The sequence below is a fragment of the Delphinapterus leucas genome, chromosome 19 (assembly GCF_059928025.1).
Source record: "Delphinapterus leucas isolate spDelLeu-1000000601 "Yukka" chromosome 19, BTC_Dleu_Yukka2, whole genome shotgun sequence".
Classification (NCBI taxonomy): domain Eukaryota; kingdom Metazoa; phylum Chordata; class Mammalia; order Artiodactyla; family Monodontidae; genus Delphinapterus; species Delphinapterus leucas.
Window position 1 is genome coordinate 55,371,366 of NC_143147.1, and position 21,698 is coordinate 55,393,063.

At 35.3% G+C, this 21,698-nt stretch overlaps 1 protein-coding gene across 1 annotated transcript in view; it reads left to right on the plus strand.

Annotated features, from left to right (window-relative positions):
- TANC2 (tetratricopeptide repeat, ankyrin repeat and coiled-coil containing 2) overlaps positions 1 to 21,698 on the plus strand; it is a 349,573-nt gene that overhangs the window by 136,927 nt on the left and 190,948 nt on the right. Inside the window, exon 5 of the mRNA XM_022589090.3 lies at positions 20,979 to 21,089. Coding sequence (XP_022444798.1) covers positions 20,979 to 21,089 — 111 coding nt within the window. The remainder of the gene's footprint in view (positions 1 to 20,978; positions 21,090 to 21,698) is intronic.

Genomic DNA, 21,698 nt, shown 5'->3' on the forward strand with positions numbered 1-21,698 from the left:
GCTGTAATGGCTAAGGATATAAAAATGACTGGGGAAAGGAAAAGGTCTAGATCACTTGCTGATTAGTTGTATGTTCAAACTTTTTGGAAGTACAGATTCTTGGGCCCACCCCACCAAAACATACAACTAATCAACAAATTCTTTTCTTCCTGAACAGTCCCTTCCTCATCCCATGAACAAAAGGGAAGGAGAAGATTAAACATGTGTATCTTACCAAATGTCACATCATTATTACTTTTTCAACAAAACTTCTTTAGTTTTTCCTGGTTTGCACCAATTACATGGGTTTGTATGAAAATTCGCTTTCATCACAGGGCTGATAAAACCATCTGGTATTAATGGATGTTCAAATCAAATGGAAACAACTTAACTTTCAAGACATTTTTTATGATATTGTTTCAGAGTGTTCAGATTTTGAATGAACTTTGGAGATCACCTAGATTCGTGAGTCTTAACATGTGGTCTACGGACCAGCAACAAGGGCATCAGCATCCTCTAGAAACCTTTTAGAAGTACATATTCTTGGGCCTGCCACACCAGAACTACTGAATCAGAAACTGTGAGGGTGGGGCCCACCAATCTGTGTTTTAACAAGCTCTCTAAGTGATTCTGATGCATGCTAAAGTTTGAGATTCATTTTACTAGACAACACAACCTCTAAGGAAGGTATTTTCGCCATAGTGCTTCAAGTAGAATTATACACTACTTGCTTTTGAGGTCAGCTGGAAAAGGAACTCTGCTTCCCAGGCAATAGGTACCTTTGTATTATATCTAGAACAAAATGGCTATCCTTTGTGTGTTAGGCTGCCTGGCTATTCTCTCTGTAGTTGAACAGACTGATATAAAGTTTTGGGGACAGCAAACAAACTAGTCTTTGGCCAGGGTTACCCATCAAGTTGGCTGTAAGATAGACTTGCCTTGTAGGGAAAAACTGCAGAGTTCTTAATTGCTTGAACTGCTTTACTTTAGAATTGGTGGGAAATAGCTGCGTTGCCCAGACTTCACAATGAAAAGAAAAAAATAGACATACCAGTATTCCCGTAGGAGTAGTGGAGACTTAGGTGACATTGCCACCACTACTTATTAGACTCTAATAAGCACCCTAAAGCAGAAAGTTTGGCACTTTTTTCTTGGTGAATGCTTCATGATGGCCTGTTATCAGTGTAGCTGGTTCTGTTCTTTCTTATGTGAAGGAAAGAAAGAGAACATTAGAAACAAAAAAAGAAGTCAAGACTGTTGGTTGAAAGTGACATGTTTACTTTTCTTTTTCATTCTCTCTGTGCCCTACATATTTTTTTAGTTATCCAGGGATTAATAAAACTTTTAAATGGATATTTATTCCATTTTAGTATACCTAGTAATATAGATTGTGCTATGAAAACATGTCTCTAACTTGCTATATAAAGGTTCTGCTACTTTAATAAGTGAGAATGAGATAAAATTGACTTTCTAATAATATTATTATTAATAGTTACACTCAAACTAGATTGATCATTTATGAGAGAGATCAGTAGACTTTTTCTTTCTTCCAGTTTTTGTACATTACAGGTTTGGTGTACAGCATAATGATTTGACTTACGTTCATCATGAAATGATTATCACCATCAAGTTTAGTGAACACCCATCATCTCAGATACAAAATTAAAGAAACAGAAAAAAAAATTTTTTCCTTGTGATGAGAACTCAAGATTTACTCTTTTAACAGCTTTCATAGATAACAGAGCAGTGTTCATTATATTTATCGTGTTGTACATTACATCTCTAGTGCTTATTTATTTTATAACTGGAAGTTTGTACCTTTTGACTGCCCTCATCTAATCCCCCCTCTTCCCACCCCCTGCCTCTGGTAACCACAGATGGAGATCAGTAAACTTTTTCTTAAAGGAACAGATAGTAAATAATTTAGGCTTTGTTGGCTAACAGGCAAAATCAAGGGTGTTATGTAGGTATTTATATAACCATTTAAAATGTAACTATTTGAAACAGTAAAATCCATTCTTAGCTTACAGGTCATAAAAAGATAGCCTGATGGCCAGATTTGGTCCTCAAGCCATAGTCTACCAATCTTTGGTTTATGATATAGAGAGGATTCTTAGATAGTTACCCTTCATATTTTGAGATGGTGTAAGTCAATGATTATATTATAGATTAATTATGTATTTCCACATAATATTGTTGACACTATAAATTTGATAATTTTTCCAGAATACTTTAAAAACTACAAACATTAGTCCCTCTTCAGATAAATTAACAAGCATTCCAAATTGTAGAGTTTAATTTCATGATACCTTACATTAATGGGAAATCAGGAAGATGGGTTCTTCTTTTTTTTTTTAGAAGCCCTTCAAGATAACTTTTGAATACTGTGAAAGTATTATATAGATAGAGATATGAAAATTTACATCAATTCATGAATAAGGAACCCTTAAGAAACTTATTAGTGACAGAATAGGGGGAAAATGCATGATAATAAGAGAAACTAGTCATGTTTTATGAATAAGTAGAAAAGTTCAGCAGAGTTTGGAATTGTGGACTCTTCAGAATTTCATAGCCTAAGCTACAATATCTTAATTGCGTAGGAGTAGAGAGTTATGGGGGACTATTCTTGTAATATTTTGGAGAAATAACCCACCGTGACCCATTTACCAAAGCAGAACAAGATAGGGACAAAATATGCTCCAATAGGAAGCTGGAGCTAGCCTTAACCATAAGTCGTGAAAGGAAGTCTCATTACTTGAGAAGGATTAGAAGATATCTCTCTTTCTGCCCATTGTGTCTTCCAGATGATCTGATAAAATCTGATGACTTTAAAATATCATCCATATACTCATATCAAGAACTCAGAACTCTGTTATTAATAGTAAGTCCGGCTGTCTTACTGACAGCTCTGTATAGATTATGTCAAGGACTAGGTATTAAGGAAGAAAAAGCAGATTTTGGTGCCTGTCATAATGTCTTGCATGTCAGAGTTACCCAATTACGTATATAAAGTACATATAAAAATGTTATATATTTATAAGCTACATATGTAAATTTGTTTGAGACATTTTATATTTTGAGAAGGTAAGAGGCATTTAACAAGGAAAAACCTTTGGCTAAATATTCAGGTTTATATTAGTGATACAGCTCTTCTCAGGCATCAATCATACTGTCTCACTTCATGTAAAATGTTGCTCAGTGAATTCACTTGCCGCTTTTAGGGTCTTAAGTATTCCTTTCAGTCATTTTTAGCTGCTTTAGTTGGCATTAATATTTTATATAAAATAAAATAATAGGAAAGGCCATATGCTCTGAAACTTTAACAGAGGTAGGATTCTGATCATTTTTAGTTGCATTATTTTTGCCTCTTATATTTTCTAGTTTTCCTATGATGAAACATGTTTATGTACTATTTTAAATTTTCATGTAGTTATATAATGTAGATACTTTAGAACTCAGAAGCTGGCCTTACAAATATATAGCATTGCTTATATCAATAAATCAGTAATCATACATAAGCCAACATACCCAAAATTTTGAAATTTGGAACTCTTTTTTTTTATACTATCAAAAACCCAGTACTTCTTCAGATGTATGGAAATGAAACCTAATACCATTAAACTAACTGGCATTTGAATATTGTATAAGCATATTTAAAAGGTTTTTCTAAACTCTGGTTATTGATCTGTATATGCAAAGATACTAAAATGGGTAATTGAAATCTATACTGCCTTATTTTATCTCAGACACCCTAAGTTTTGCCATTCACTGCTGTAAAGAGATGGCATTTACAGCAATGAGTTTGTAGGCTATAATAATTTGTCTTTTTCTTTGTAGTAATGTGTGTGGTAAACAAAGATTTAAATCTCAATTTCTTATTGAAATGAGAATTTCTATTTAATTTTATTAAAATTCCATTGAAGTAATGTCTTGTGGGAATGTCCTAAAAGTTATTGCCCTCATTTTTGGAGTAACTGTTTCTTTGGAGCACCATGTTGTCTCCATACTTATTGCTTGTATAGTCTGTCTATATATCAATTTGTCTAGCATATCCCTTTGTATAGCGCAACATAATTGCATGAAAATAGAACTTATGTGGGAGACTTACTCTTGAGTTACCTTGGATACAGCTTAGAATCACCAGTTTCTTAGGCTGTAATCACTAAATGGATGAAAGACATAAACAGATCATTTATACCTTCAAAAATATATAGGTAAACATAAATAGTTAATTCATTTAACAAATAATAGTACTTGCTCTGTGCCCTGCACTGTTGTAAGCATTATTAAGGCTGCAGTAGTATATAAAACAGGCAAAGGTTCTGCCTTTTGTCAGCCACATTATGAATACTAAACATCTGGAAAATGCAAATTAAAACACCATGAGAGACCTCTTCCCATCATGATGGATTAACCAGTACTGGACTTGCCCTTGCACTAGAGACAACTTTTTTCAGACATTGGACAGTTGACAGCATAGTAATGGGATCTCTGGGAGAAAGTGTGGTGGAGGAAACTAGGTGAATCCTGGCTTTTTGCCTAAAGGTGTTCAAGGTATTGTCCTGATGATGGAGAATTTAGAGAATGACAGTCTTGCCGAACTGAGGAAACAGATTAGAAATTGGTGTTGGTAGATGCAAACTGTTACATTTAAAACAGATAAACAGCAAGGTCCTACTGTATAGTACAGGGAACTATGTCCAATCTCCTGGGATAAACCATAATGGAAAAGAACATAAAAAAAGAATGTCTCTGTGTATAACTGAGTCACTTTGCTGTACAGCAGAGATTGCCACAACGTTGTAAGTCAGCTATACTTCAATTAAAAAAAAAAAGGAAACAAATTGGGAAAGCCAAGGCAACTGGAATTTACAGAGTACTGAAGAATGGGGAGCTAAATAGAAACATAACTACAAAATTCTGCGTAGGGGCCCTTTTGAGTCTTTAACTTAATACTGAATGGCACATAGGTGGGGTGAGACTCCATGAGGCTGAAGAAAGAATACATACCTATAAACCAAACAATTCTTAGAGTTCTCCCAGCAGTGGGAGATTTTTTTCACTCTGACCAGCCAAAATGTAGAGTTCTTGTTAAAAACTTGGAGCATTCAGTAGAGATCCAAGAAAGGACACACTTTTGTAGTAGGGCTAAACATCTTTTGAGTAAAAGGCTACTGCAGACCTGCCTAAACAAAGCTTTTAAAATAAGGCTCAAAAAGATCAGACTGATCAGCCAGTGACTGATATGCCTTGGAGGGTCAGACAGCAGCTGCTTAGCTTTCCTGGTGAAAGTCAAGAATAAAGAGCATGTTGCCTTCCTTTGTTGATGCATCCTTCAAATATCCCTGAATGTGGAAGAGCTTGGACACAGCCAAAGTTTCTTTTGTAGTGTTTCCCTTTTAACTCGATTATGTTCTCAGCATATTTTGTTGGATAATTTTTATGGAAAATAAAGCCGAAGTTAAATAATTATAGTCTAATTATAATGATGATTTATACAATGTTTGTTTTCTGGAAGTCTAAGTCTCTCAGTGAGATGATTCATTCATCCATTCATTCATTCATTCATTCATTTATTTTTGGCTGCGTTAGGTCTTCCTTGCTGCGTGCGGGCTTTTCTCTAGTTTCGGTGAACAGGGGCTACTTTTCATTGCGGTGCACGGGCTTCTCATGTGGTGGCTTCTCTTGTTTCGGAGCACGGGCTCTAGGCATGCAGGCTCAGTAGTTGTGGCGCACAGGCTTAGTTGCTCTGCAGCATGTGGGATCTTCCTGGAGCAGGGCTCGAACCCGTGTCCCCTGCATTGACAGGAGGATTCTTAACTGCTGCGCCACCAGGGAAGCCCTCAGTGATTAACATTTATATTATCCACAAGTGCTTTTTTTTTAATGCACATGATTTACAGAATTTTATGTTATTTATTTATTTATTTTTACATCTTTATTGGAGTATAATTGCTTTACAGTGTTGTGTTAGCTTCTGCTATATAACAGAGTGAATCAGCTATATGTATACATATATCCCCATATCCCCTCCCTCTTGCATCTCCCTCCCACCCTCCCTATCCCACCCCTCTAGGTGGTCACAAAGCACCGAGCTGATCTCCCTGTGCTATGCAACTGCTTCCCACTAGCTATCTATTTTACATTTGGTAGTGTATGTATGTCAGTGCAGCTCTCTCACTTCATCCCAGCTTACTCTTCCCCTTCCCCGTGTCCTCAAGTCCATTCTCTACATCTGTGTCTTTATTCCTGTCCTGCCCCTAGGTTCATCAGAACCTTTTTTTTTTTAAACATCCTTATTGGAGTATAATTGCTTTACAATGGTGTGTTAGTTTCTGCTTTATAACAAAGTGAATCAGTTATACATATACATATGTTCCCATATCTCCTCCCTCTTGCGTCTCCCTCCCACTCTCCCTATCCCACCCCTCTAGGTGGTCACAAAGCACTGAACTGATCTCCCTGTGCTATGCAGCTGCTTCCCACCAACTGTCTATTTTAGATTTGGTAGTGTATATAAGTCCTGGCACTCTCTCACTTCGTCCCAGCTTACCCTTCCCCCTCCCCGTGTCCTCAAGTCCATTCTCTACGTCTGGGTCTTTATTCCTATCCTGCCTCTAGGTTCTTCAGAACCTTTTTTTTTTTTTTTTAAGATTCCATATATATGTGTTAGCATATGGTATTTGTTTTTCTCTTTCTGACTTACGTCACTCTGTATGACAGACTCTAGGTCCGTCTACCTCACTACAAATAACTCAGTTTCGTTTCTTTTTATGGCTGAGTAATATTCCATTGTATATATGTGCCACATCTTCTTTATCCATTCATCTGTTGATGGACACTTAGGTTGCTTCCATGTCCTGGCTATTGTAAATAGTGCTGCAATAAACATTTCCACAAGTGCTTTTTAAAGCTCACTTTTTAAGACATTCCTTTTATTAAAACTATTATTTTTAATGCCTGGCTTTGCTTTGATTTTCTACTATATACTCTTCATTAGCAAATAATCATTAACCAGGTACCACATGCGGACACCATTCTAGGCACCGTAGTCTAAAGCATTATACTTGAATAAAAATAATTGTATAGATTTAGGCTGCTCCTAATTCTTGGTGATGTGTGTTCAACCCATTTAAAAGAAAGGGGGGGTGGGATGAATTGGGAGATTGGGATTGACATATATACACTATTGATACTATGTATAAAATAGATAACTAATGAGAACCTACTGTATAGCACAGGGAACTGTACTCAGTGCTCTGTGGTGACCTAAATGGGAAGGAAATCCCAAAAAGAGGGGATATATGTATACGTAGAGCTGATTCAGTACAGCTGATTCTGTAAAGTAGAAACTAACACAACCTTGTAAAGCCATATACTCCAATAAAAATTAATTTAAAAAAAATAAAAGAAAGGGGCTGTTTATATAGAATTTGCTGCTTTGTTCATTAGTTCCACTAATGAACAAAGTCCCATCTAACTTGTATGAATTTCAAAGCTGCTTTGTAGAATGTGGCAAAGAATACTATGCGTTCTCCAAAACCTATTCTCCTTTCCTCCTGTGCTCACAGGTAAACTATATATCCCAGCCTTCTTTGCAGATCAATGTGTCATGTGACTGAATTTTGAATAATATGAGTGGAAATAATATATACCAATTTCAGACTGGGCTGTAAAAACTTCACATATGCAGTTCTTCCCTCTTTCCCCTGGTCTTTAGCTTGATGAATAGAATACACCAGAAAACTCTGAGACTGTAAGATAAGACGCTTCTTACTGAGCATCCATATTGAATGAGAACTCTATTCTGTTGTCTTAAGCCACTGAGATTTTAGGGTTGTTTGTTTTGGCTCTTGGTTTACCCTAATACAAAGAAGAACCATGATTGTCCTATAACTGTGGTTATATGTCTATAGGAGAGGACCATAATTTTTATGAATACATAAGTCTAAAAGTGGGCTTGAGAGACTTAAGTCTTTACCAGCCAGTTTGCATGTACACCAGTTGATTAAGATGAAAACACCTCCCTTCCTTTGGGCTCTGGTGCTGGCTCTTAGTCTGCTTGAACTATGGGCAGGGCTGCTTTAATCTACGTACTTCCCATATCCTGTCCCATTATCCCTGTCAATCTGTATCCTTCCTACTATCTCCCTGAAATAAAATACTTTTCTCTTCTCCATCTTCTCTACATTTCCTTTTTTCTTTCTTCATGACAAGAGGCAAATTTTTCAAGGGTTTTTCTTTCTGTGGCAAGTATGGTGAGTGATATGAGACCCTTTACATATTATGAAGTGTGGTAGCACAATTTTGAACCTATAGTGTTAGAACCCTCTAATCACCTGTTTACCTCTAAGAACAACCTGATGGTTTATTCTCAGTTTAATAAAGTCACTAAAGCTTTTTCTATATTGACAGACCACACTTGTCTGAGGATGCCACAATATAACCCTGTATGTAGGTTCTTCAGAGTTTGTGTATTGTATGTGCAGCTGACTCAGTCTATGCTTCCTCTTTCCCCACTTTTGACCTCTGAAGGTGCCATCAGTGGCTATTACAAGTATGTGGAATTGGATTGGCCCTCCTGAAAAGATGGCAAAAAATTTAAAGAGGCACCTGCTCTGATTATTTAATCAAATGACTAGATTGCTCAAATGACCATAAATCTATTCATGTCTTTTTTTAAGTTATTAATTTATTCTCACCATTTACAAGTGTTGTCTCCGGATTCTTTTATCTTTAACGCGTAACCAATATCCCAGTCATGACTGTTATAGATTGTTCATATTACCAAAATATTTTATCAGTTCTATTCATCCCTTCTTGCTGGATGCCAATTTAAATGTAGCTGCCTAAACAGTTTGCTAACAACTCAACGCAGAATGAATTGAAAACAGATCAAGAGCTACCCTGCTGAGCTACAGTTTGGTACAGTGCACTGTCTGAAGTTTCATTCACTGGCAGAGCATCTTCATGTTCTCGCCACATCTCCTCTTAACCTTTTTTAATCTAATGTTTTCTTTGAATTTCATGTTTTTATTTAAATAAATTTACTTTAAAAGAAACTATATTACTGGTCAAACTGGAAAATCAGTATCACATGCTATAACTATAAGATTAACTAGAACATTAATTCTAGCTAAATACTTTCACATGGCTCTGAAGCTAAACTCTTCTCCCTCTTTGTTAAAAAGGAGGATTAGCTAGTATTAGCACTACATTACATTTTTCTTCTTGACATATTCAGAAGGATTGAAAGATAATTGGAAAGGGAATAACATTGTAGCTATTTCATTAGTCAGAATAGGCTAGACTATACTGTCATAACAAAGAACCTTAAAAATCTCAGTGGCTGGGCTTCCCTGGTGGCACAGTGGTTGAGAGTCCACCTGCCGATGCAGGGGACACGGGTTCGTGCCCCGGTCTGGGAGGATCCCACATGCTGCGGAGTGGCTGGGACCGTGAGCCATGGCCGCTGAGCCTGCGCGTCCGGAGCCTGTGCTCCGCAACGGGAGAGGCCACAACAGTGAGAGGCTCCGTACCGCAAAAAAATCTCAGTGGCTTGATACAACAAAGGTCTATTTCTAGTTTATCCAGCAAGCCCGGGCAACTTTCCAGGACAGCTGTCCTTTATGCAATAACACAGTAACCCAGGCTGCTTCAATCTTATGTCTCCACCATCTCAACATGATACCTGTCTGTGATTTTTGTGCCAGAGGAAGAAACGGACTGTAAAATCATTCAGGGACTGTGTCACCTCTGCTCTTATTTCCTAAGCCAGAACTAGGCACATAGTCCTTCCTAAACGTCACAGGAGCTGGCAGTTGTAGTCATCCCTGTGCCTAGAAAGGAATGGAGGCTGCAGGATGCTGGTAGGGGCTAGTAAAGTCTACCATACTGTGTAATTCAATGTACTGCCACTTTTATAGATTGTGTAAAATCATCTCTTCCTAAAATGAGTGCCACCTTTTGAAGAACTATATTGTGAATGAAATAATATTCTGAATCAGAAGTCTGTAATCTACCACTTGAATACTGTGATCTTGGGCAAGAGATCTTTTGATTCTATTTTCCCATCTGCAAAACAAGGTTAATGTGTTCATCATGGAAAAGTATGAACGTTGAATGAGTTAGGTAAACTGTTATACAGATGTTAGCTGTTGTTCTATTGGTTGTTGCATAACTTTTTGAAAGTGAGATGTTTTGTTTTTAGAGCTATGTACCCAGCATTAGAATTAGGCTCCAGCAAGAAGTTAGTTTCACTAACAAAAGAGGCTATACAAGTCTCAAACAGAATTACCCTTCCCACTGATCTTTCTAAAACAAAGTTTAAGCATATTTTTCTACTATTGGAATGCTCTTTCTACAAGATTTTTTTGTACTTAATTTTGCTTTGAACTACCAAATAAGATCAGAGCAAAATTATAATTTTTTATAAAGCTTTATAAGAAAACTATTATCAATAGATGTAATATTGGAAAAAGCTTAGTTTTTAAACTTTTTTATTTGATAAAACTTAAAATGGTGTCATATTAACTAATTTTTAAAACAAGGCAAAAATGTGATGATATTTATTTAAGTGCTTAAGCTAAATATGAATAAACTAAATTCATAAATAAATATCGCTACAGATTTCTTGTAGACTGTTGATACAAAATCTAGCCACATGTACCTAAACTAACCTGTTTTTCTAGGTCTCTTGCTCCTGTCCCAACTTCTTTCCTAATTTTCTGATAGAGTTTGTAAAAGCATGCTCTTATTTCTTCTTAAAATATTTGGTAGAATTCACCAGTGAGCCAACTAGGATTGGGTTTTTCTTTATGGGAAGATGTTAAATTACTAATTCAATTTCCTTACATGTAATAGTCTATTCAGATTTTCCATTTTTTAATGCATCAATTTTGATCATTTGTGTCAGGAATTTGTCCATTTCATCTAAACTGTCTAATTTGTTGGCATAAAGTTGTTCATAACATTCTCTTATAATCTGATTCATTTCTGTAGAGTTGATTGCAATGTCCTCTCTTTCATTCGTAAATTTTAGTAATTTGTGTCTTTGCTGTTTTTTCTTGGTCAGTCTGGTTTAAGATTTTTAAATTTTTTTTTTTTAGGTATAAATCCTTTCATTTTTGTAAAATCTGAAAATTGTATGTAACTTTAAAATACAGTGCATCTTTTTTGTTTGTTTATTGAAGTATAGTTGCTGTACAATATTATATAAGTTAACAGGTATATAATAGAGTCACAATTTTTAAAGGTTATGCTCCATTTATAGTTATTATAAAATAATGGCTGTATTCCCTGTCTTGTACAATATACCCTTGTAGCTTATTTTATACCTAATAGTTTGTACTTCTTAGTCCCTTACCCCTTTTTTGCCCCTCCCTCCTTCCCTCTCCCCACTGGTAACCACTAGTTCTCTATATTTGTGAGTCTGCTTCTTTTTCATTATATTCACTAGTTTGTTGTATTTTTTAGATTCCACATATAAGTGATATCATGCAGTATTTTTCTTTCTCTCTCTGACTTATATCACTTAGCATATTGCCCTCCAAGTCTATCCATGTTGCTGCTAGTGGCAAAATTTCATTCTTTTTTACGGCTGAGTAGTATTCTGGGGTGTGTGTGTGTGTGTGTGTGTGTGTGTGTGCGCGCGCGCGCCTGCGCCACATCCTTATCCATTCATCTGTCGATGGATATTTAGTTTGCTTCCGTATCTTGGCAATTGTAAATAATGCTGCTAGGACCATTGGGATGCATGTATCTTTTCAAATTAGTTTTTTCGGGTTTTTTTTTTGATATATACCTAGGAGTAAGTCGCTGGGGCATATGGTAGTTCTATTTTTAGTTTTTTGAGAAATCTCCCTACTGTTTTTGACAGTGGCTGCACCAATTTACATTCCTGCCAACAGTGTACAAAGGTTCCCTTTTCTCCACATCCTCACCAACATTTGTTATTTGTGTTCTTTTTTTTTTTTTTTTGCGGTACACGGGCCTCTCACTGTTGTGGCCTCTCCCGTTGCGGAGCACAGGCTCCGGACGCGTAGGCTCAGCAGCCATGGCTCACGGGCCCAGCCGCTCTGTGGCACGTGGGATCCTCCCAGACCGGGGCACGAACCTGCGCCCCCTGCATCGGCAGGCGGACTCTCAACCACTGCGCCACCAGGGAAGCCGTATTTGTGTTCTTTTTGTTGATAGCCATTCTGACAGGTACGAGGTGATATCTCTTTATGGTTCTGATTTACATTTCCCTGATGATAAGCAGTGTTGAGCATCTTTTTCATGTGTCTCTTGGCCATCTGCATTTCCTCTTTGGAAAAATGTCTATTCAGTCCTTCTGCCCATTTTTAAAGACTTTTTCATTTTGTTCATCTTTTCAAAGAATTAAACTCTGATTTCATTACCGTCCTCAGTCCTCAATTTTTTTATTTACTATTTAATGCTTCTGCTCTAATCTTTATTATTTCCTTTTTCTGCTTGATTTTAGGTTTAGTTTGTTCTTTTTCAACTTTTTAAAAACATATGCTGAGCATTTTTTCCCCTAGTACCTTTTCAACTATTGTAACCATAAAACTCTTCATTGAAACTTAAAAAAGGTGAATTAGCAAGATTAGTAATTCTCTCAAAATTAGCTTCTTAAATTAACCTTGTAATTTTGATTTTAATAGAAAATTAATTATATTTATTAAACTTCATACTGAATTGGGAGACATTCTGAAGTAGAGATGCTCCCCTGATTTATGATGGTTTTATTTAAGATTTTTCAGCTTTATAATGATGCAAAAGCAATATACATTTAATAGAAACCATACCTTGAACGTTGAATTTTGATATTTTCTTGGGCTAGCAATATGTAGTATGATATGCTTTTGCCATGCTGGGCAGCAGCAGCCAAAGCTCCCAGTAGCCAGGCAATCATGAGGGTAAACTACTGGTGCACTTAGGACCATTCTCTACTCAAACATCCATTCTGCTTTTCACTTTCAGTATGGTATTCAATAAATACATGAGGTACTCAACACGGTATTATAAAATAGGCTTTGTGTTAGATGACTTTGCCCAGCTGTATGCTAATGTAAGTGTTCTGAGCAAATTCAAGGTAAGCTAGGCTAAGTTATGATGTTTGGTAGGTTAGGTGTATTAAATGCATTTACAACTTTGGATATTCTCAACTTACAGTGAGTTTATCAAGATATAACCCCATCATAAGTTGAGGAAGATATGTACATTTTTCTCTTCTTTAAACCCTATAGCTTCTGTTTTGTACTTTTTTCATGGCACTTTCTCTGCTTCTTATCATAGCTGTTCTTGTTCTGTCTTATCCCATTGTTGCATTCCTTCAGGTCAGAGACTGCCTTAATCATGTTTGAATCCCCTGAAGTGTCTAGTTCTGTGCTTTGCACATGGTAGGAACACAGTAGCATTTATTGAATTGAATGGAAGAGCTCTTATGGAATTTTTTGTATGGAATTGGTTTACAAATGGTTGTATGCAGTTTTTTAACAAAAAGAATTCTCACTTTAAAAGTATCAGTATTTATATGTAAAACTTTCATTTAGGATTAAATTTACGTTTTGAGTAAATATGAATTTTCATGTTAGTGAAGTATCCTAATCCTGTCAAATGCTTATGATAATCCCTAAAATGTATTCTGATGCCTCCATTTTATTACCTATTAGCATCTCTAATAGAGGAGGTGCCTTTGTTATGTTGTATTTTTTTTACAAGATTATTTAAGTAGGGGGTACCTTAAAGATGAAAAAATTAAATAGGAAGAAATTAGATTCATGTTAGAGTTTTCAGCTATATGTGTTTATATATAAATTTATACCTCACAGCTATAACTTCTGAAGAAGAAAGTACTAAAAAACAATTTAGCACTGATCTCACAACCTCTATATTTTGGTTGATAGACAGCTTTATGAATGTATTTGAGGCATCCTATTGCTTTGAAGTTGTTACTTGTAAATAAATAAATATACCAATGTACTATCTCAAGTTCCATTTACTGTTATTTATCTGTAGCAGTTTGCTGTGTCACTGTTAGTGAATAGTTGTTCCATACTTTATTGAATTCTTTATAAATTTAAAATTATTAATGTCATTTCAGTTATTTGGGTTTTGTTTCTTCAGAGTTTTTTGTTTTGTTTTCATTATTAGGAAGTTAGTGTTAAAGTTTTTAGGTGATAGGTACTTTAAAAGAACTTATTTTGATATTCAAATTGCTAAATTTCTCTGTACTTGGATAGCTTCTGTATTCTTTGTGTTATGTCCAAGTGGGACCTTCTTTTCAGTCCTTACTTTCAGTGGGACCATAATGCTGTAAGTTGATGCTGATCAGCTACCTTTCAATTAAAAAAAAAAAGTAGATATAGTTGCTGTTAGTTTTGGAAATGGTAAAACTATGCAATGTTGCTTTTTTGCTCAAATAAAATGAATTCTGGATTCCTTCTTTATAAAGCTGTTCACTGTGATCAGCGGAGATAGGAAATGTTCACAGGCGAGCCCACCCACTAGTTATCCAGGGATAACTAGTGACCACACACTAACTGATATTTGTATTGGTAAACGTAGTTGACTTTGCCACACTGCACACATTTCATATTTCACTTACATTTGTATAGGTTTCAAAGACATCAGATCTCTAATAGTCTGTTGTCAAGAATAAATATGCATATTGTATTTCTAGCTATACTAATATATATTTAGATTTAAAATAAATGCATTCTAATTATTTGATACTTCACTGCATAGTATGGGTGTAAAACAACATGCAACAATTTTCATTTGTAGCTTAGAGTCTGGAAAGTGGGGAGACTAAAGAAGGCAACACATGGTATTTGGGGAAGAAGCAGGGTAAAGAGAAATGTGTAAAATATATACTTCATTTTTTAATACTTTTATAGAAGAAAAGAGAACCAGAAAAATACTTTGCCAGCTTTATGTTAATTTTGTTATTGGTTAGAGCAGCAAAGTTTTATTTTTCATTATAATGAGTCGGAAACTCTTTCTGTAGTAGACGAGCCATTATTTGATAAAGACTGTCATGTCACGTTTTAATTTCCTCTTTCTGGGTTGCATCTGAGGGTGTTCATTTGTTTTATATGTTTTTACTTTTCTATAGATGGATACTTTCTCCTTGCAAAAAATGGGGAACTATATTAATTATAGTTTTCTCTTTATCTGTGTTTCACTTACATCTAGCATGTGTCAAATTGTCAAATTCTATTGGTTTTTCTTTCTCAGTTTTTTTTAGTTTTTGTTCCCTCTATTTTGGGGGATTCATTTGTTTATTGGTGCATAACTAAAAAAGAAAAGCTCCTTGGCATTCTTTCTTTCTTCAAGGTGTGGTTTATGTCACCATTTAAGCACAATTATGACAAGCAATCAGGATATTAGATAAATTGGAAGGATGCTGTTACCACCTACTTCCCGATTTTAAACCCACCATAGATTGGGGGTTAAGAAGGAGGAAATAAAGAATTTCTCAAATAATCTCTCTCCTTTTACCCCTTTCTCCCACCCCCACTCCAGGAAATCCATTGTTACTGAAAGGTTTATTTTCTAATAAACGTTTAGGAACGAAAATTTTATGAATGTCCTAAGATCCTGCCTATGAAAGCTCTGTTAAAAACTTTTAAAAATACAGTTTTCTCTTTCCAGATAAATTTTCCACTGTTTCTCTCTACTTTGTTAACAATTCTGTAGATCAGATCTTTTTCTCCTATGTTTTCTTCTAAGGATTTTATAACTTTAATTTACATTCAGGTTTTTGACCCATTTTGAGTTAATTTTTGTATATGGTATAAGATAAGGGTCCAACTTCATTCTTTTGCATACACATATCCAAGTTTCCCAACGACATTTATTGAAAAGACTATGCTTTCCTCATTAAACGGTCTTGGTACATTTGTCAAATCATTTGACCATAGGTTTTATTTCTGGAATCTCTATTCTCTTCCACTGTCTATATGTTTGTCCTTATGCCAGTACCACACTGTTCAAATTCTGTACCTTTATAGTAAGTTTTGAAATCATGAAGTTTAAGATCTCCAACTTCATTCTTTTTAAGATTATTCTGGCTATTCAGGGTTCCTTGAGACCCATATGAATTTTAGGATGAGTTTTTCTATTTATGCAAAAAGTGTCATTGGGATTTTGATAGGGATTGCATTGAATCTATGGATCACTTTGGGTAGTATTGCCATCTTAACAATATTAAGTCTTCCAGTACGTGAACAAGGGTTATCCTTCCATTTATTTGTGTCTTTAATTTCTTTCAGCAACATTTTGTAGTTTCAGTGTTCCAAGTCTTTAGCTTCCTTGATTAAATTTATTCCTAAGTATTCTTTTTGTTGTTATTTTAAATTGAATTGTTTTCTTAATTTCTTTTTCAGATTGTTCATTGTTAGTGTATTTTTGTGTATTGATTTTGTATCCTGCAACTTTGCTGAGTTCATTTATTAGTGGAATCTTTAGGATTTTCTACATTTAAGATTGTGTCATCTGCGAACAAAGATAATTTTACTTCTTCCTTTCTAACTTGGGTGCCTTGTATTTCTTTTTCTTGCCTACAGCTAAAATCATTTTACCCTCCTTTCACATTTAGTAGAAACCATATTCATTTGACAGTGAATTTGTTTTTAGATGAAGCTTACTGAATATGCTTTTAGTCTCAAAACCAACTTTGTGAAAGTACTTTCTTGGTACTTTATGTTCTGCACATCTTTATATTTATCCTTCAGTTCTCATTTTCCTGGTCCTTGCTTTATTTTATCTGCCTCCATACCATTCTTCCATGAGTATCTGAGTCTTGTGACAGTTTATCCCTAAAAATTCCCCTTTGCTATGAAACTTTTATCAAAGACAAATATTTCAATAGTTATTAAAATTTATATTTTAATGCCTTTGTAATTGCTTGAATGAGGTGTGCTTCAGCATCATCTATAGCATCTCAGTTTACAGAGGATCTTCATAGGTGGATTTTCTCTTTCACCATTAACATTTCTTTGTGATATATCTGAGTGCTCTTATTACCCCGTCCTCCACCCCTCAATGATCTTGGTAAGAATTAGTGAGTACAGACATATTTGGTCTCTCTTCAAAATAGGCCCCAAATAATGGATACTTTATTACTTGGAACTGTTTAAAAAAAAAAAACAAAAACCATAACACAAGAGTTATATTGCTAAAAGAGTGACTGAGAAGAAATCCTAACTTTCACGATAGACGTTAATTCTTTCAGAGATGAGGCCTTGATTTCTGTTTTCTTTCAACTTTTTTCTTAGAAAAGGCCTTTTAATGATCTGTTTTCATGAGGTATTTATAGATCTCTCTCTCTCTAATTCAGTGGCTACAAACTTCAGTGTGCTTCAGAATCACTTGGAGGGCTTGCTAAGCACAGATTGCTGGGACTGTACCCTCTTGAGTTTCTGATCATCAGCTGATTTGACATGGGTTCTGGTCATCTGCATTTTTAACCAACTCCCAGGTGATGCTGTGCTGCTGGTCCAGGCACCACAGTTTGAGAACCAGTGGTCTAAATCATAGTGTTTAACTTTCTTTATGTACCCACATATTTCTCATTGTCTAACCTAGACCACTTTGATTTGGGTATTCTACCACCTTCTAAGGTATAACATGTTTTCTTCAACATTATTCCCTTCTCAATTTTAAAAACAAAATTGGTAATATCGCCGTTTTTGTCATTCCCCCATGCCATCTTAAAGGTCTTTGTTTTACCCCCTCACACACACAATTCAGACTTTCCAAATAGTGCTGCATCTGTGACGGTGATGATGACGACAACAACAGCAGAAACAATGATAAAAACAGCTAACATTTATAGAGGAGTTATTCTGTTCTAGGCGCTGTTCTGAGCATTTTATTTGAATTAATTAGTGTAATCCTTAACAACTCCCCCATGGTGTAGCTGCTGTTATTAGTTCCAAGTAACTGATGAAGAAACTTAGGCACAGAAAAATTCTCACAGCTAGGAAAAAGTGGAAGAGATGGGATCTAACTTAGGCTTTCTGGTTTCAGGGCTCAGACTCTTCATTCCTCTCTTATCCAACCCCTCATTACTGTATTACCGTGTTATACTGCCTCTCCATGCTATGTCTTGGAACCACATGCTTACTTTGTTTTCCATAGCCATTGCCCTCCCTGCTCCATGTCTTAATAAACTCCTAGATGAACTATATCATCATATCCAAGCACTATGCTAAGTACTTTACATGCTTGGAATTATTTAAGCCTCATAATAATCCTGTGACTTTTTGAGAAAACTGAGCCTTAGTAACATTAACTAACTTGCCCAGTTTCTTATTACTTATAAGTACTAGAACTACAACCTCAATCTTTGAAATGACTAAACCCATATTCTTAACCAGTATGCATCCTCCTCTCAACTCTGCCAGATTCCCAAACTCAAGTCTCTTACAGCATAAGAATCATATTCCCATTGTTGGTAGTAGTTTCCTGTTATCTCTCATATCATAGTAAAATACCTGGTTTGGTTTTAGAGTCCCCTACCCATCTCATTTCAACCACTTTTTAGAAAAACTATCTGGTAAACCCTTTTGACAAAGATTTCTTCTACCCATCTGATTAATCTTATATACCATTTATTTTACAATAAAATATATTGGAATTCTAGGCTTCCAAATGAAATACTGTGTCCCATCTTCCATGTTGACCTGTTATGTTCTCCACCAAGTAGTGTTAAGACTATTGGACAATCTGTCATGCCTGTGATTGTACCTCCTCTGTGTGATTGACTTACAGGTAATACTAGTTTTCTGTAATTTGACTGAGAGTGACATTATTATCTACCTTATAGAATAATGAACATTCATTATTAGACATGTACAGTGTCTCATGGATCACAGTTAAGAGTTGAAGGTAGAAAAACAGAATTAAATGTCCACTATGAGCTATAAAGGTAACAGTTGGGATTCCCTGAGAAGGGAAAAGAGAGAAGTCTGCATGGTGTTGAGTTTCACAGATCTCTAGGATCCTGATTTTCCCCCTTGACTCCATCTCATAATTCTTAATACGTTCTTCATACCTCCCTCAATTTCTCCTGCCATCTTTCAATTTCTTTCTTACATATCTACCCTAAGTTGCTGATTTCTGTCTGTCTACTAGCCCCAAATTTCATTATAAAAATTGTTATTAAGATTTTTTAGATGTATAGAGTCCCTTGAACAGGGACCAGGGCTGTCTTTGTCAGAACTCAGCAGGTAAAATAATTATTCTACTGCCATGATAAAATAGAATAATAAAATTCTAGTAAAGGACTTAAGAGATTTAAGAATTAAATTATAATAATTTCTCCTATACAAAGCAATATTGGATAAATAAAATGTTTCATTATTTTCGAATTGGTGAGATTAGAGTGAAAGAGATTCTAATATTGGCTATGAGTAGCCTGCAGATTTGCGTATAAATCATTTGAGATCTTCGTTTGTGATAGTGATTTTTAAAAATAGGCTCAAGTTTTACCTGTCATCAGAGGTGAGAGTTCTGCTATTCCAGAGCTTACTTTTGGCAGAGAACCATACTGTTAGCACCCTTAGCCTTTGTTGCCATGGAGACAGTAAGGCTTTAATTTGTTTTTTTTTAACATACACTTAAAATATACATACATACCTTAAGATTTAAAGTGTGGTTTAGTTGACTGCAGGTTTTGAGTATTGGCACATATCAAAAATATTTTCTATTTTTTAAAAACTTTATATTTTTGTTCTCCAAAGAAAATAGAGGAGAATTCTGGTCATTGTAATGACAAAGTTTTATATTACTTTTTACAGGGTCTTTTAGGAATAACTTAAAATCCCCCTGTGAATCAGTAATGGATGAGGATTTTGAAGAACATGCAGAAACTTTTGAAAAAAGTAATGTGATCTTAAGCACTCCCATGTCTGGGACACCTATAGTTATGATATAATGTGTAATGCATACAAGTCAGTTTCAGATTCAGCCGTTACTTTTGCACCAGTATTATGCTAAGCACTTTCACCCTATTACAGTTTATTTAATAGAACTCAGTTTAAAAGTACCAAAGCAGTCTTCATAATTATAACTTTTAATATATTTAACTGATTATTTAAAGGTATATCAATAATGTTCCTTAACTTTTCCCCCTAAAACCATTACATAAAATTTATATGAGCTTTTAATATGAAAACTTTCAATTCATGAATTATACTTTTTTCGTTCATTCATTTCTTACAAGAATGAATGTTTTCCATGGCATGCAATATTACTGTTCCATAGACCTCATGATTATATTTGTAACTAAATCACATCTCTTTATCTTTAGCATCCAGTTGTAAACTGGCATGGCCTAGTTAATATTTTAGTCCACTAGCAGTTTTGACTTCTTACCTAACAGCTGAGCGGTTAGATAATTGATTTACTTGTTAAGCTAAATATCAATAGATTAATCTTACTTAAGGTATTTATCACAACCCAGTATTATGTAATAGTTATTTCTAGATAAAGAAGACTTTTGATTACAATTATTATAAACAAAATCTTAAAACTTAGTCCTATACTTTACTCAGTCAATACCTGTATTTAACGGCAAAGGAAGACAAAATAAGAAAGCTCTTGCTTTATAAGGAGAGAGAAAATAGCTAAAGGTGATAGACAGTTACAACTTATGCTCATAGTTTCGATTATTAGATTTTAGCTTTTCCAGTTTGCAGTGACTTTTTAACAAGACCCATCTCCTCTATGTAGAATGCAGTTAATTTTTTTTCTGGCACAAAAAAAATAGGGTAACCTGATCTGAGTCTGACAGAGTGTGTCGTTCATTTAAGTGCTTCCATCTGTTGCCTGCTGTTCCCCTTACTCATGACCCCTCTATGTTTCTCTTTCCTTTCTCTTTCCCTCTGTTTCTCTTTCCTTTTTCTTTCTTCCTTCCTTTCTATTTTCCTCTCTCTTTTTTTTTTTCTCTCGCTCTCTCTCTCTCTGTCTCTCTTTTTTGTCCTTAGCCCCTCTGAGGAAGGCAAAGTTTGTTGAGAGCCCACGAATTCCAGAATCCGAGCTTGGCTCACCAACTCTCACTTCAGCTCAGAAACTGGACGTGGATGCATACTGCCCTGGTAAGCATGCATGCAAAGTATCTGCTTTGAAAGAGGGAGGTTTGGATCAGGCCCATCAAGCAGAGCAGTGTTTTGCACGTATATTATTCATAAAAACATAGCTGCTACCTCTTTTGCAACTGTGATTGCATATTCTCCTCACTAGAGCACTGTTTTTATTGAACATCCTTTTTGATTATTGATATAATTATGTAAGTATTGAAAACAGCTTCAAAGATAATTTTCAAAAGAATTAAAATAATTCAGTAGATACGTTTTCAGGGTGATTTTTGTGATCTGAGATACTTGAAATTTTGCTTTGGCCATGTGCAATCAGGAACATTCAAGTGTGAATAAAAATGTTCATTCAACACTGGCCCTTTGCGTATGACCTTTTTTGCCTAATCCCTGTTGGTTTTCTGGACAGTTACAGAAAATAGTTGTGATGTTGGAAACATTATACTTGAATTAAAAAAGAAACATTATAGGTTCCTGATTTGGACTCCTGGATGCTCACTGTTAGAAATACCTCTTCTCATGAATGGCCTGTAAGCACATGTGGGAGTTCACTAAAACCCTTCTTGTGTGGGAGCAAACCTGAGACAGACTCATTATCAAGGCTTAGATTCT